This window comes from Micromesistius poutassou (assembly GCF_964030765.1).
Source record: "Micromesistius poutassou genome assembly, chromosome: 1".
Classification (NCBI taxonomy): domain Eukaryota; kingdom Metazoa; phylum Chordata; class Actinopteri; order Gadiformes; family Gadidae; genus Micromesistius; species Micromesistius poutassou.
In genome coordinates, this window is record NC_140271.1 from 13,740,291 (window position 1) to 13,757,055 (window position 16,765).

At 48.3% G+C, this 16,765-nt stretch overlaps 3 protein-coding genes across 4 annotated transcripts in view; all 3 read right to left on the bottom strand.

Annotated features, from left to right (window-relative positions):
* Nucleotides 1–3,040, bottom strand: part of evplb (envoplakin b) — a gene marked incomplete at its 3' end in the record, with an annotated part of 14,451 nt that extends 11,411 nt beyond the window's left edge. Inside the window, 5 exon segments of the mRNA XM_084488781.1 lie at nucleotides 12–13; nucleotides 16–73; nucleotides 75–167; nucleotides 877–976; nucleotides 2,998–3,040. Coding sequence (XP_084344907.1) covers nucleotides 12–13; nucleotides 16–73; nucleotides 75–167; nucleotides 877–976; nucleotides 2,998–3,035 — 291 coding nt within the window. The 5' untranslated portion in view covers nucleotides 3,036–3,040.
* A 3,293-nt stretch (nucleotides 3,041–6,333) lies between these two features.
* ddx5 (DEAD (Asp-Glu-Ala-Asp) box helicase 5) lies at nucleotides 6,334–12,295 on the bottom strand. Of its 2 annotated transcripts, none has more exons than XM_084475205.1 (13): nucleotides 12,150–12,295; nucleotides 11,190–11,376; nucleotides 10,944–11,040; nucleotides 10,725–10,858; nucleotides 10,487–10,552; nucleotides 10,047–10,188; nucleotides 9,688–9,848; nucleotides 9,430–9,602; nucleotides 9,198–9,308; nucleotides 9,044–9,105; nucleotides 8,884–8,943; nucleotides 7,354–7,575; nucleotides 6,334–7,090 (listed from the first exon to the last, which is right to left on the bottom strand). In XM_084475205.1, the coding sequence occupies exons 1-13, from the start codon at nucleotides 12,194–12,196 to the stop codon at nucleotides 6,678–6,680; spliced, it is 1,875 nt and encodes a 624-aa protein (XP_084331331.1). In that variant the 5' UTR covers nucleotides 12,197–12,295; the 3' UTR covers nucleotides 6,334–6,677. The 2 variants fall into 2 exon arrangements, with proteins under 2 accessions (XP_084331331.1, XP_084331332.1); XM_084475206.1 differs by having other exon boundaries at nucleotides 6,922–7,090; nucleotides 7,341–7,575.
* Nucleotides 12,296–13,951: 1,656 nt separating this feature from the next.
* The window catches only part of LOC311383227 (E3 ubiquitin-protein ligase SMURF2), a 36,956-nt gene continuing 34,142 nt past the window's right edge, over nucleotides 13,952–16,765 (bottom strand). The window contains exons 18-19 of the mRNA XM_084488568.1: nucleotides 16,539–16,614; nucleotides 13,952–16,338 (exon numbers count right to left, since the gene is read on the bottom strand). Of these exons, the coding sequence (XP_084344694.1) occupies nucleotides 16,239–16,338; nucleotides 16,539–16,614 (176 nt within the window). The 3' untranslated portion in view covers nucleotides 13,952–16,238. The remainder of the gene's footprint in view (nucleotides 16,339–16,538; nucleotides 16,615–16,765) is intronic.

The window sequence follows — 16,765 nt, forward strand, 5'->3', positions numbered from 1 at the left end:
AGGTGACTCACTCCTTCTGGATCTCCCCCACCTGGGGGTGGCCTAGCTTGCGGGCGCGGTCCACGTCCAGGAAACAGGTCCTTCAGCAGCCCCTCGGCCTCTGCCAGGCGGGCCGTGTTCTGGTCCTGGTGGATCAGGGGTTGGCCCTTAGTCTCTCGCCCGGTGTCCTGCACACACACACAGACACACACACACACGTAAATACACACACATAGAAACACACACGCACGCGCTCACACACAAAACATACACACAGACACACACACACAAACACAGACACACACGCACACGCGCATACACATACACACACACACAAAACAAGCATACATTCACAGACACTCACAATACACACACAGACACCCACACACACACACAAAACAAAAATACCTTTACACACACACACACACACACACACACACATCATCAGACACATGATCATCAGTAGGGAAAGATAATGATTTTGCAGGGTGCTGCTCCGTCATGAGTCACGGCTCAGTGATAGTTCTGTGGTAGAACTGGTCCCAGCCTGGAGAACCGGCCCATTCTCTCTGGTCTCATGACATGATGGAGGTATGACAGGTGACACAGTTTCCTTTGAAACTCGCTTAATTGACCTGATTCAAATGACTAATTACCACTGAACATATTTTATTGGAAATCTGCGCCTGGTGCGCACGTGTGTGTGTGTGTGTGTGTGTGTGTGGGTATTTGGGTGTCTGTGTGTGTGATGTATGCTTTTTTTTGTGTGTGTGGGTGTCTCTGTGTATTGTGAGTGTCAGTGAATGTATGTTTGTTTTGTGTGTGTGTGTGTGTGTGTGTGTGTGTGTATGTGTGTGTGTGTGTCTGTGTGTCTGTGTTTCTGTGTCTGTGTGTTACCTCTTCCAGCAGCTCTTCTGACTGCAGTATGTTTTTCTCCACCTGGTCGGCATTGCACTGCATGCGGGCAATCACCACTGTCAGGTCGGAGGCCTGCGACCTGGGCACACACACGGCATGCTGGGAAATGTAGTACTAGAACAGCTCTCTGGGATAAGGCTCAACACTGCTGGAGATTTTGATCAAAATGCTTTCATTGATTTCACAACATGATAGATTGTTGTGATCCTAATGGGAAACGTCAATGATTAAAATGGGTTTAAAAAGTACCCGACACACCAACATACACATGCTCCATGACCCAAAGAATGTGGGTGTGTCCCGTGTGTGTTCAGTGTGTGTTGTTCAGTGTGCGTTCAGTGTGTGATCTGCTGAAGCACCTCTTGAAGGTGGAGGGACCACTGAGGGAGATCAACCTAAACACCTGCCAGTCAAATCTGTCACGCCCTGGAACAGAACCCAGGTGAACAGGTGGGCGGGAGGGGGGAGGGGGGAGAAGGAGGTGTTTGAGGTGTGTACTAAAATGTAACCTCTGGGTGTGAGGAACCCTGAGTCAACAGAAAGACCCCCAACTGGTTTAACGTTGAGGTGGTCTTACTCAACAAGACACTCATCATGTTAGACCTGGTGATTATATTTAAACACATCTTGTAGACTGCCTCAATGGGATTAATGAAGCAGGCCTGTATGCCACTATAGCCCTCTCCTGACCCCTCCCTCAGAACCTCAGCGGGTCCTAATCAGTTAATCTCCGAGGTTAACCATCTCTAGGGGCTTATCAGTGCTCAAAGGGCTCCAGGGGCCCAGACCACGCCCCCCCCCCCCTACACTGGGGCCCCTCTAACCACACCCCCTCACAGGGACCCTCAAACACGGGAGGGAAACACGCCAAAGGGAAGGAAGAGTTACGGATGGAAGGGGCCGCCCTCGTTATCCCCCTTTCCCAGCCCCTCCCAGGAAGGAGGGGCTGGGATGAGCACATCATTTGAATCCTGTTTATAAACGTCTATATCTGAATCCTGATGGTCGTTCCCCATCCACCACATCCACCTCATCTATCTCTAGTCCAGGTCTAAGAAGATTAACGTGGGACTGGGGGGGCTCTGTACAGCTGCTTTAACCCTGCCGGCCCCCCAGGACCCCCGGGACACCCCCCCCCAACAAGGGACCCAGCGGAAGAGGGTCTTTGGGTCTCTCCAACATGACACATTGATTCATTAGAACTCACTCCCACACAGATGTGTTTAATTACCAAAGGCCCACCCCACGCAGTCATGACTGTATATCATCATGACACACACACACACACGCACACACACACACACACACACACACACACACACACACACACACACACACACACACACACACACACACACACACACACACAATCTCTGTTTCTCAATCTCTCTTAGTCATTAATGTTATTCTTTCACTTTGATTAGAAACTGACAGGACGTCCATGGCGCCAGATTTGGTTGGGCAATAATTTATGAGACCGCAAATACAAACCGAGAAACACAACAATACATCGGAAGCCTCCAACGTCTTCAGAAGACAGCGTGTCTCCATGTTCGGCTCAACTCGAATGATTATCATTATAATTTATAGTAATTATTATAATAATTGTGTTAAACACAAGTTAACACAAGATCAGGACGGCAGTAGGCCTACAGGTCTGTTCATTAAGCCGGAATGTTTATAACACAGTGCACTCATACCTGGAGATTATCAATCAGCATGAAGGCTGAAAGCTGATTTACCTGAAGATAAGATGACAGTAGACAGTAGACCCTTTAACTTCTTAAAAACTATAAGCAACGTTGTAAAGTATCAGACTCCCACCTCTCTCTCTCTTCATTCATAACAACATTGAGCCTCTGATCTACTCTCTGGCGTGAAGCCTGAAGGCGACAATATCTGCATTAAGCATACAAATAAAACATGAACTTCATGACAAAAACACACATTTACTCGTCTGCCCAGTATCCACACCTGACTCCGGCTGAACCTGATCTCGAGTCAACGCTCCGGGGGAATTAAAACCACACTGAGCAGAGTCCGACCGGAGAGGAGAGCCACAACACAACACAACACAACAAAGCCCAGAAGAACACTCACTTGGTGATCTTCACGGGGCTCGGTTCCTTTTTAGACATCCTGGCGCTCCGTGGGTCCGTGCTGTCACTCGCGGGTCTCCGGTGTTCTGACGGGTCGAAGTGCCACCTGCTCCACCTGCTGGGCTCCACCTGTGAGGCGGGACCCACCTCCTGGGTATTGGGAGGAGCCCAGCAGGTGTGTACCGCCTCGCTGGCTGCATGAGCCGCAGACCGGGCAGACCTGTTCCGCTGTCGGCCCGAACTCCTTTTTGATACATTAGCTGTCCGCAGCTGGGTCCGCAGACCGCGGAGGGATACACCGCCCAGCGCTACACTGGGCTGTTCACTACTTTCGTGTTATTAGTATTACATGTTGCGGATAATAACATGACTATAGTACTACTATAGTATAGTCATGTTATTACACCAGATGCTGCATGGGGCTGTTCACTGCTATAGTCATGTTATTACACCATGCTGCATGGGGCTGTTCACTACTATAGTCATGTTATTACACCTTGCTGCATGGGGCTGTTCACTGCTATAGTAATGTTATTACACCATGATGCACTGCAAGGTTTTATTAAAAAGACGTGATGGGTGACCGCTAAAAAAACACTTAAGGCTGAAGATATGTGAGAACACTTAAGCTGGCTCTAAGTAGGCCTTAAGGCAGATAGGCCTTAGGCAGGGCAATGGACATTAAGGTCTACTAAACTAACTACTTAGTAGTTCAATGTCATTCAAAATGACATTTGACACAAAACTTTCCCATTTTCATGGGACAAAGTCACACAGCTAGAGTAAAGTCCAGGTCAGATCTGAGTGGATATTGGCACAGGCTGAACAGGCTGTCATGTCTGTCTGTATGTCTTTATCCAGGCTCGGCATGTTTAGTTTAATGTAGGTCTGCCAACTGCAATTCAGGTTTTACAGACTCCATTCCACGAGTTCCTTTCACTGCTGAAAGGAGAGACTTGTTGTCCTCTGACACGCCTGTACACCTAAACTGTTTAACAGCGGCTGTGTCTCACTCTCCACGCGGTTCAACTGTTTATAATGTCTAAAGTCTAAAGTATCTACAGCACATCATGTCCTGTAGACCTTCACTCAACCATATACCCTGACAGTCCCAATCAGCTCCGAACAACACATGTTTTGCTGGTTGGCTGGGGTGTGTGTGTGTGTGTGTGTGTGTGTGTGTGTGTTTGAGACCCACACATACACACTGACAGACTGGCGGACTCGGGACTATCAGCAGGGCGCACACACCCAGCCCAACAATCTCCTGGCATCAGGCGAGTCAAGGTCTACACGGAGGAGGAATGCGTCCATCAGGGATGGGCCCACAGCCTTCTGCTGATAACAGAGGCCACACGGAGGCTTTGTGTCACGTGTGTGTGTGTGTGTATGTGTTTACGTAAAGACCGGGTAGTGATTTGTCAATTGTACCCTGTAGCCTAGACCTAGAGTGTGTAGGAGTGGAGGACACTAGAGTGAATGGCTGCCATTCCTGTCATAGCATTGTACAAAGGCGCTGTTTGGAGAGGCGTGGCGGACAGGGCTGTTGGGCTGTCGGACTTCATGCTTGCGGTGGGTGTGACCGTGTCACACCTAGAGCAGGCAGGTACTCCGACCACGCCCGCCATTCCTACACCGAGAAGACGCTCGGGAAAGTGATGACAGCGTAATGGTAATGAATAGACGACAATAGAGAGACACCAGAAGAAACACTTGTTGACTGCTGGCCGGGCTGGAGAATGTGGCTGAATGGGTTTTACTGGCACAGTCAGAGATGGTGAGGTCACATGAACAGGAACATTAGACTACTTAGTAATGTAATAGGATATTTACATTTACATTTAGGGCATTTAGCAGACACTGTTATCCAAAGCGACTTACAATAAGTACATTTGTCAGAAGAAGAAGAAACAATATACTGTCTCTTTCGGTACATTAAGGATGTTCATAGAACCAAGTGCCAAGTGCTAACAATAACTAGGTTAAACAAATCCCTGTATACAAAGGAGATATCTAGGATGAGATGCTAACACAATGCTATGTACGTTTTTTTTAGTGCCAGTACAACATACAATAAGTGCATACATTAAGGGCAGGTACGTACAACATACAATAAGTGTGTAAGAGGGGGTGGCGGGGTAAAGGGGGAGGCTATGCAGAGTCGAGGTGAACTCTGAACAAGTGAGTCTTGAGTCTTTTGCGAAAGTTAAAAGGTCATTCATTAGACACTTTTATCCACACCAACACTGGGGTCCAAACTAGTAGCGCAAGACCCTGGCCACTATCTGAAGGACATCCAACTACATGTGTGGTTAAACGTTGTGCAACATAACCAATACGCCTACAGGAGCTGAGATACACAAACTAATTACCGTTTAAATGTCTTCACCTGGGCCTCACCCACCACTGATAATACACCTGATAACACCAAAGGACCTTATTTGGAGTTCCTGCATTTTATCCATCATTTTATTGCACTGGTCTGTCACTCACAATAAATTGAGATTTCACATGAACCGTATAAATTAGAGTGAATGAAAGGAGGTGGAGGAAATAGTTGGGCGAGGCTCTGGGAGATCAAGGTGTTGACCATTCCGTCATTCAAACATGACTAGGTTCAACATGACGCACCCAGGATACTTGTTTAATGAGCCAAGACCGCCGTCAAAATGAACCCAGACCTCCATCCCTCTGGAGAGGTGTAGGCTGGCTAGTTAAAGATGAGTTTGTGATTAAAAGGCTCATTCTCAACCAGAGGAACATTGAGTTGGTATTGAAAAGGCTGATTCTCTGAGGACCGTATTACGCTGGAGGTTGGAGGGCTGTTTAAACCTGGCAGTCAATATTTAAAATACTATGCCCCAGGACTTTAGAAAACCAGTTCAACAAAGCTTTCAGAGACTCCTGAAATGTCGTTTACTTTTAATTGTTTGACCCACAGCTTCTTCCACAAGATCTTTCTTTGATAATTGGCATGTTATTGCTCGGTCAAATTCCTGTCATCTTTATGTAACCCCTTTTGTTTAAACCCAACAGTCCAGGGCTTTGACAGGTGAATTATAAGTGGTGTCATATAAACAAATCCGGAGTACTGCTCTCTCTAGGGGCCAGGGGAGGTAAGACAGTCAGCAGACTGGGTGCGGTGATACGCTCTGAACAGGTCAACATTGAGTGTATGTTTGCCAAGTTTAAGTCAGCCATTATGGCCGTGTGTCATAGTATAATCCAGTTTTGAAACTCAAGATTAAGTAAATCATTATCATTCAGTATGAATAAGAGTTATAAGAACTCATGCATAAATGCAGACTATAAGAGTAATGAAAACAAGACGCTCAAATGCCTTTTGGAAACTTTATTCTGAAAGGTCATGCAGTGCCACCGTTTTTCTGGAGCTTAACATAACCTTCAATGATACACGTGGAAAATACATCTTCGCAATTATACCTAAATACAAAACACGACTAAACGTTACTGAGGAATGTAACAAATATTAAAAAGAAATAAACAAAAACAATAGAAGTGCACCAACGCTATGGCTGCACACCGGCCCTAGGGCCCAGGACAGGATAGAGGCTCCAACTGGTTCACACGCCCGTCGCAACATAAACCAAACAACTCTCTTACGAAATAAAAAACAAGGGAAACAAAAACGCCAATAAGTTACTTATTCTTTCTGTGCGTTTACTGCGCGAAGGGAGGGGCCATGGGGTAGGGGACCAGGGGGGGCGGGGCCTGCTGGGGGACCTGGGGGAAGGGGAAGGGGGGGTGGCCCGCTCCATTCTGGACCCCTGGCTGGGCGGCGGCAAACGGCTGGTTCTGGAAGGTGTTGATGGGGGGAGGGAAGGCTCCGCCGGGGGTGGGGAAGGCCGACTGCGCGGAGGCCTGGTAGCTGCCGCCGGCGCTGAAGCCGTTGCCCGCGCCGCCCGCCCCGTAGCTTCCGTTCTGAGAGTTTGAGCCAAAGGCTTTCTTTGGTCCGTTGTCGTAGCCTCTATCGTTGTCCCTGTCTCTAAAACCGCCAAAATCTCTCCTGCCACTAGAGTAGCGGTCGCGGTGGTCGTCTCTAAACCCTCCACCTCTGCCTCCCCTTGAACGCCCTGGAAGAGAACACATGAGACCGGCAAGGTCGTTAGAGAGGACGGACGGCCGGGCGAACACACAGAATGAAGACAACAAGATGGAGGTGATTTTAACAAGACAGCCACTAAACATGCATTTGAGATACCCAAAAACGTTCTGTGGTGAAACTACCCCTTCTCTCAGAAAAAAAAAAACCCCAAAGCAAAACGAAACCCAAGAGAAAGGAAATGAATGGCTGCAGCTTACACCACAGTTGTTGTATCTCACCAATTGGATTTACCTCCTCTGTCTTCGGCCATCTGGAGGAGCTTGGGGTTGATGGCCTGGTTGGCCTCTCGCAGCACCGCCACCAGGTCGCTGGCCTGCCGCATGTTGTTGGGGGTGAAGAAGGTGTAGGCCGTGCCCGTCTTTTGGCTACGAGCTGTGCGGCCGATTCGGTGGATATAGTCCTCAGAGTTGTTGGGATAGTCATAGTTGATGACAAATTTCACGTCTTCGACATCTGTGGAAGGTGTTTTGCGGCGTGGTGCATAAGGGGGGAGTGAGCGAGACCAAAGCACACACCGCCACAACACGGCAGATCAGAGAGAGAAACAAGGCACGTTAGTTACAGCTCCCGGCTCAGACACCAGCCGATGAAGAGTGGGCTACACACTCATTCCACGAGGCCACTACGGTGGGAAGAGAGAAACGATGCACACTCCGCTTGCTTCCAATCCATGGGATACCAACAAAAAACCAGCCCTCCCTTTACTTCAGGAACAAAAACCAGCCCCTTTCCAAGAACCCAGGATGGATCAGAAGGCTTACCATGTTGGAGTATGCAATCACTAGTCCGTTCCCATTGCAGCGCAAGCCCCCACATTTAGTCAAGTGGACCCCAGCAGGGTCTACCCGGAGGGCCGTTAGCACCGGGGCCTCCTGGGGTCTAACCCGGGACTTGATGGCTCCACCAAGCTCCCGCTACAAGGCGGCTCACAACGAGCGCTCTACCACTAGAGAGCCGCCGCAGTCTCTTGCCAGCAAACGCACTGAACCGAATTAAGGGGAGGCCACCGAAGGAGACGGGTCACTCCCCGGAGCCATAACGGAAAAAGATGTCGCGTCCCCACAAATCGTCCTGGCAAGACATTTCCAGAACCAGTGTTCACTTGATCAAAAAGTCTCTCGTTGGCAGGTCTCGACATGACTTTGAAACGCAGGCGAGGGAGGAGTGTGGCCTTGGATTTTGTCCGTGGGCAACTAGCGTGTTCCACTGTCACCGAAGCGCCAGTAGCCGTCTGTACAGAGGTGAAGGCCAGCACTGACCCGTCATAACCGCTCGTCCCACACAATGTTAGCAGACCGCAGCTGCTACGGCCACCCCACGTTAACCACTATGGTACCGCCGGCTGCAACTCAAGAGACTTGCAGCGTGGCGGCGCCCAGACAGAAAACAGTCTCTGGGCTCTGAGAACAGGAGTTATGGGCCTGGGTGTGGGGGTGGGGGCAGTCCGACGATGAGCGAATTGAGGAGATACTGTGCGCAGCTCCCAAGGGTTTGTTTTGGTATTGGTCAGGGCAGTACGTTACGCTACACTGGGGCCATGTCACCTCTGTCAGCCTCAGAGACCACTGCTAGCCTGGACACCTCCAAGAATCCTCATCCCCCTTTGGAGACCTGGGCTTGTCATGCCAAGGCCCTGCCACGCACACCGCTCCGTCGGGCCGGGGAGAAACTCAGAGAGAAGCAGACACAGTTAAAGAAAGCAAATACTTTCTTTGTGATGTACTGAAGACTGTTCCAAAAAGAAAACAAAATAACACTAACCTAGACCTCTGGAGGCTACGTCTGTGGCAATCAGGATGGGCGCCTTCCCGAACTTAAACTCTGAAATTAAAGAACATCATTAATAATCAGGAATTCAGTCTTACTTTAAATTTCATTAAATTAATCTTACCAGAGAACAACGAATAATGCTTTAGCTCACCATTAAGAACCCAGTCCCTCTCCTGCTGGCTCTTGTCTCCATGAATACCCATCGCGGGCCACCTGAGAACAGAAGGTAGAGAGTCATTAGAGATAATGCTACTAACGACACTGCAGAACCAGGAGCAGATGAGGTGAGGCAGGGAGACACATACCCATCTCTCCTCATCCTCCGGGTGATTTCATCACAACGCCTCTTTGTCTCGACGAAGATGATGGTCTTGTTCTCCTTTTCACTCATGATTTCCTCCAGGAGACGGAGAAGTCTGCAACAAAAATACTACATTAGACATTGTACTTGCAACACTTGGCAATAGCCCCCTTATATTATTACACTAGTAAAGCAGTCCTGCCTAGCGCACTGGTCACCATGGGGACCAAACTCACTTGTCCTCCTTCTCCCCGTCGTTGCAGACGTCCACGATCTGCAGGATGTTGTGGTTGGCGCTGAGCTGCAGGGCGCCAACATTGATCTGGACGTACTCCTTCAGGAAGTCCTCTGCCAGCTGACGCACCTCCTTGGGCCAGGTGGCACTCCACATCAGAGTCTGTCTGTCGGGCTGAAACAACACACCTAGGTTAGGCCCCTTCCCCTCAGAAGTGTACAGGTGTACTCCGAGGCTTCAGGAGGAGAGCTGAACCTACCCGGATCTGGTCCACGATCTTCCTGATCTGGGGCTCGAAGCCCATGTCCAGCATGCGGTCGGCCTCATCCAGCACCAGATAGGTGCAGCGCCGCAGGTTGGTCTTCCCCGACTCCAAGAAGTCGATCAGGCGGCCGGGGGTGGCGATGCAGATCTCCACACCTGCAGAGCAACCAACATCAGTGAACATCCAACATAATACTCAGTTACTAGGCAGGTGATGGGACTACCACATGTAGTCCATGTCCATTTTTAGTCTTCCATCACTTGCTGAGGCATGTGATGGAATACCTTTGGTTTTCATTAGTCCTAACAAAATTAGGTTTCCGGGCTACACATGGTTATGATTGATGAACTAACCTCTCTCCAGGTCCCTGATCTGTGGCCCCTTGGGTGCTCCTCCGTAGATGCAGGTGGACTTCAGACGTGAAGCCCGGCCGTACTCTGCTGCCACCTGCTGGACCTGCTGGGCCAGCTCACGGGTGGGGGCCAGGACCAAGCACTGGGAAGGAGGTTATTAGAATAACGATGAGTCTAGATCAACTAGGTAGCCGTGTCTTAGTGGTCCGTTGCAAATAAATATTCTACCGTAATGGTAGACATTCCAAAAATGGCTTTAAACTTGTTTAATATCTTGTTTGATATCCAATATTTACTTACTGTATAATACCATTATTGGACTGCCTTCTAATGTCAGGAGTTACATTTACCTCAATAAAATACTAGCAAATACACTTAGAAACCCTGTTGATAATGTCCATGCCACACGCCGTGTTAACGATTGCTTTGAAGTTACTCACAATGGGTCCATCTCCACGTTCTAAGAAGGGCTGGTGGTTGATGTGCACGATGGACGGCAACAGGTACTGCACGACAAAGAAGAAAAAAATGAGGTATATGAAATAAGAACCAATTTCTAATTAAGTGAGGTAAAACAACTTATTTGCCGGTGAAAGGCAAGCAATTCTTTGAAAGACAACATTTTGTTTTCTTAACAGTATGCTAAAGGTAATATTCTGAAATGACCATTTAACTCACAGATAGTGTTTTCCCGGAGCCGGTCTGGGCGATGCCCACCATGTCCTTCCCACTGAGGGCGAGGGGCCAGCCCTGGGCCTGGATGGGGGTCGGGTCCGTCCAGTTCAACTTGTTGATCACATCCATGACGTAGGCTGCAGGACAGTACAGGTCATTTAGACGCCGTCTTAACGAGACCACAGGTCATATCAGACTGGTTCCAGTGGACATGTGACTTACTTGGGAAGCTGGCCTCATTGAACTTCAGGATGGGGTCTGGGCAGTCTCTTCCTTTCACTGTGACTGCCTTTGTCCTCCTGTAGAGCTCAACTTCTTGCTGTAAATATAAAAATAAATAAACAGTCAACATCTGCCAAACATGTGGTCGCCATGAGGCAGAGCTCACACAGACACTCAGAACACGCATGCTCAGAGCCCACCCACGCATTACATAACACTTCCTAGAAGACCACGTGTTGTTCTCACCGGGGGCCGCCGCACCACGTCCGGGTGCGCCTGGTAGAAGTTCTTCTCGAACTTGGGCAGCTCGTCGAGGTTCCAGTGCTTCTTCCGCAGACGCTCTCCAGGGTTTCCGTACTTTCCGCCCCCGCCGCCTCCTCCACCGCGGCCTCCGCCGCCACCGCCTCCGAACCGGGGAGGCCCGCTGCCATAGCTGGTGAAGACATCAAGGTTCGCATTAACAAACAAGGTTGAGTTTACAACCGCGAAACTGCAAGATCCACCGATCCTTTAACGATGCAGACTTTACGGCTGGTGACTGGTACACGGTCCGCGGATGTCGGATTTAGTAACTGCGTCACAGCCTTTAAACGCTGCACTATACTTTCCAGCCAGCAGAGGAACAATGGAAACCAGACCGGCATTTTGTATCCGCATTCACGAGGCCACATGGCTCGTTTTCTCAAGCATTTATTACATGATATGCTTTCGTCATATGCTTTTGTTAAAAATGTATTTTAGATTCCATTTCCTCCATGTCGGAGAGACCGAAAAAGCATTTACACAGAAATGACCGGGACCTACGATAACACGGCCCGCCGGCCGGCTCGACACAGCCCTTCTATACCCGCAGTCTCTCGGGCGTCTGTCTGTCTTATGAACGTGGTAGACTGCTAGCTCAGAGGTTAGCATTGAGCTGTGGCACGAGGCCAGAGGGGCCCGCCGCGGCTCGCGCTCAGACGACGTCAACGACTTATTCAACGCGTCGCTCTCGAAGCACGAACTTCGTACAACACCAATCTGGTTTCACGATGTTAAACTTAAAACGGAGTGAGACGTTTTCAACCCTATAATCTCAATTATGTATAAGGCCTATTCCTATTTTTCCCGTGACCATATTCGTTCGTGTCAGCCATCTTTATATGCCTCGAACGACGGCAAACTTCGACAAAATACGTACAAAACAACGCGAGTAGCGGTGCTTACCCTCTGTCTCTGTCCCGACCGCGATCTCTATCAGAAAATCCTGGCATCTTGAAAAAAATGGGATAAATAGGATAGAATGAAGAGCAGATCGGTCCGGTGCGGCAGTGGGAACGCTGAAATGCCGGTGAGTGGAAAATGAGAACCGGTTTTGTTCAGTAGGAAGTGTGGCTCTTTATGATCCAAGGGTCCAAAAGTACAGTGGGCTCACTAACCACCCGACCACTGATTGGTCGGAAACTGAGAAAAGTACCGCCCACTGTGTGTGCAGCACTGTGGTTGGTTTGAAAACAGAAGAACCGCCCACTTGACGTTCGGACCCTTGGATCGAGCGGCAACCGTAGGAACTGTCGCCGAACCCAACGGAGGTGCAAAGTATTCATCCGCCAGACTATGGCGTCTGTTATAATAACTGTATCGGTTTGTTGTCAAAGTGTCTTTCTCATATCTCATCGTATTTCTACATAAATACATCTTGTATCATAATTACACGACAAAAAGCAACACAAAATTCAACAAACGTTTGTTCGTAACCATTAGGTTACGTAAAGGTTACGTAATATTGTCTGAACGTATCGGGAAGATGTATCGACCTTCTCGTTTTAAGTAGATTATTATCCGACTCTTCCAGACTATAAACCAATAACCCACATCTTTATTTTGGAATGAATAATTGGTTTCGTGTGATTCTATAACAATAGATGGCGGACGTATATGTAAGAATAGAAACTGGTAACTCGGTCACTTCCGTCCTTTTTACCGAAAGTGACGTCAGAGAAGACAGAAACTGAATGCAGGAGACGTGGACGACACCAGCTGGAGACACATATTCTGACCCGTAACTGTCTAAAGTATTTTCAATAGGGAATGCCTTTTTTTATTTTTTATTTAAAACACTAATTAGTTAAATTAACTATAACTATTAACTATTACCTGCCAACCGCTGCAATCAACAATAATAATCTCCCAATAAATTAATCAATGATAATACTAAGTCTCCTACAGCTACTTTATATAAATGTAATAATAATTTAATAAAGTTGTATCCATCTTGACACTTAACAGCAACAGTTGATCACAGAAGTATCAACCCATCCCCAGTGGTCACACTACCTGACCTAGAACAAGACTCCCTGTCCTGCATATATTATGGTTTATTGTAACCTACCTGAGGTGCATAGTCACAATAACGTCCCCTATCAACATGGAGTAAATATTTGTTTAACTTGAGCATTATCTAGTTCTGTATGAATTATGGACAAATCTAAGCTTAAATCTTAAAAAATGTATATACAACACGTAAGGGTTATGTACCTCGGAGTGAATGAAAGTAGTCCAAAATGTCTGAGTTATTTACATATAGCCTACGAGCGAGAGAGTCAGTCTCATCCTGCCTCGCCCATTTTCTTCCTTAGTTCCCGGGAATGCTTTGTGGAAATGTAGACGGGATTATAGAGCCAAACGGCCATACTAAAGGTGGCCCCTGAGTACATGACGGGCCCCTGAGTATGAGGACTGGCCCTGAGTACATGACTGGCCCCACTAGCCTGTGCAGTTTAGCACACTAAAGCTTTCTCATTGACATTCATGAATGTCCTGTGCGTCTGCTGGCTGAACAATGGCCACATGGTACAAAGGAGGGAGACAAACACTCTTGTCTGCATGTTCAGGAATAATTCTTATTGTTGGGGGTTCTACTTGTTGTCGACATGTTTACAATGCGACCAGATAGATGGATGATGTTGAATACAAAAAAACGAAAAAGTGTCCTAAGTAATACTCACAAATAAAAATATATTTTGTTTTCTACAAGGTGCCTCAAGTCGTTGGACATCGGCCGTTTTAATTAGAACTAATTACACACAAAAATAAAATACTCTTACAAAATGATAGTGTTAACATAATACATGAAATTGCATCAGTCAATTATAAGATACAGTCCTGCAAGTGAATCATGCTGGATGCAGACAGACAGTAGGGTTTGGAGAGAGACAGCTAACTGTCTGTCACATGAGGAGCGGGGCCCAGTCACGTGACCCGTGCGGGTTCAAAACACAACACATACTTAAGTTAGGTGTGCAGTTCAAGGGTGGTCGTTTTTTTCTTTAATCCCTCCCCATCGATCACCTTTAAAAAAAGAACTATCTGCTTAAGTTAAAGATAAGTTACGGGCGTTGTGATCCACATACAAGAACCAAAAAGACTTCTGTACAGAGCACCGTCCCGGGACACGCTGGAGAAACACAGACATGAACATGAACAGTCTGTGGTCGTATCCAGAGAGACAGGCAGCATACTCTAGAAAACATTCATCCATTTAGTGTCAAATCGTATAAAAGAATCCCCGGACTGTGTGCTAGCGACGGGCGAAATGTAGCATGTAGCCACAGGGATAAACGTAGCATGTAGCGTAAGCACAGGCACTCGCACAGTCTCACCGTCGGCCAGACCCCCCACCTGGATGGTTGTCATGGAGACGGGTCCATGGTGGGAAGCGCGGTGCTAATGAGCAGGTCATTAGCATAGGGGGACATGTAAACCTGGAGACCCCCCCCCCCCCCCCCAAAACACCTATTGGCACCTCGCTCTCCAAGAGCAGGAAGTAGAGGAGACATCTCCACCCTGGAGAGAGATGGGCCTCAAATACTGAGATTTGGTGGCATAATACAGTCTCAGACCCGGATATGTGTACGTGTGTGTGTGAGTGAGTGAGTGAGAGTGTTGGGTAAAGGGTTTTGCATGGTAGATCTTAGCAGTAGTGTGTTTCATCAGGAGACCAACATATCATCTAGCCTTGCTTGGTTTTATCTCTGCTCGTGAGGAGAATCCTCTTTAAGATATGCAAGCAGAACACATTCGGAAAAAATCCATCCGTCTTTTTTTAGATTTATATATATATCATATACTTAGTTTGTTTTTTAAATCTGCGATGGAGAACTGAATATTATCTAGAAACGAGGAATACTGTTCAGACCCGACCGGGAACGTGTTTGGAGCTGTGTCACAGAGGGAGAGCGCAGACACTCTCTCATTCCCAACATACCGTTTCTTAGAATTTAAAGGGTTTCCAGCCGAGACAAAGGGCATCGCAGGGCACTGTGTGTCCAACCGAGCAAGGACGGACCTCTTCACGCTCCGACCACAAGCCCTCGTCCGGCGGCCATCTTAACTGAAACTCTCTCAAGCTTATTTCGGTCTCCTCGAATCGTCCTCTATAATTTAAACAGTTACGACTTACATTAAAGGTTTAGTTTCTACTTCTTCTTTTAAATCTGGAGCAACGGAAAAAGGTTTGGAATATAACAATAAATTATATATATTATATATAATTTAATGTTTCTTTTTCTTTCTATCCCAGCCCCCACCCCCCCCTCCCCATCATATAAAAATAACACATTTCAAGCCGTTTGTTTTCTCTTCTGTGTAATGTGTGGGGGGGTGGGGGCGGAGCCTAAACCTGATGCGTTCGGTTCTCCAGAGAGTGGTCTCACAGTTCTTCTTTAGCTCAGGATACATTCCCTCAGAGTAGCATGGGGAATACAAAACGTTAGGGCCCCCCTGTTGACCACTAGGATTGCACTGGGTCCAGGGAGGGCATTTGATCCCAACGGTGGACAAGAACGACCAATCAGAACCCAGCAGACCTTCTGCCTAGCAGGATGTCACCTTCTATATGAAAAACTGCCTTTCTATGAGAGTGAAAAAACAAATTAAAAGAATGTAGAAAACAAGGAAAGGGGGGGGGGGAGGTGGTCCAATGAGAGAATTAGCAGCTGAAAAGGTTAAGTTAGTGATCATCTAACAAGGCGGAGGAGCTTTGTGTAGTCGGATCACCCGGATGTGCCTTCGTCTGTCTGTCTGTCTGCTGAAACAAGCCCCTCCCCTTACTCTCCCTCCATAGATCACATGACCAAGGGGAGGAGTCACGTGACCATCAGGTGACCGTGGAGGGCGTGTCTGTGAGCTGAGCAGGGTGTGTGTTCGGGGGGCATTCTGGGGGGTGGATGGGGGTCTGGAAGGCACGGCTCCGGGGGCGGGACCCTCCGGTCGGACCCTCCTCCCAGCGGGGGGGGGGGGGGGGGCGTTGACCTGTCACTCCACTGCAAAGCCACAGGTCTCCTCGATGGCGGTCAGCAGCTTGTCGTACAGCTTCTCGTACATCTCATAGGCTGGGATGTCGATGCGGTTGAAGCTAGGAGGGAGGAGGGAGGAGAGAGGAGAGGAGAGCGGAGGAGAGGATTATTGTAAAGGCTGAATGAATAGGATGAGATGACGGGTGCAGGGTGGGACCTATAAGACCGGGCCATGGTCCTGTAGGACTGGACCATGATTCAGTCCTACAAGACCATGATCTGGTCTGGACCATGGCAGCATGAGGGAGCAGGCGCTCACCAGGTGTGGGCCTTGGGCAGGTTGTTGGAGCTGGCGTCGATCTGGTGCAGCGTGAAGAGGCGTGGTCCAGCAGCTCCTGGAGGAACACATCAGAGATCAGATCACTGCACAGGTACCAGGCAGGTCATTGACCAGGTCACTGGACAGGTCACTGACCAGGTAATTGGAGAGGTAAGGCCCTATGCAGGTAGCTGTCTGAGCAGGTAACTGGACAGGTAAGGCAGTCA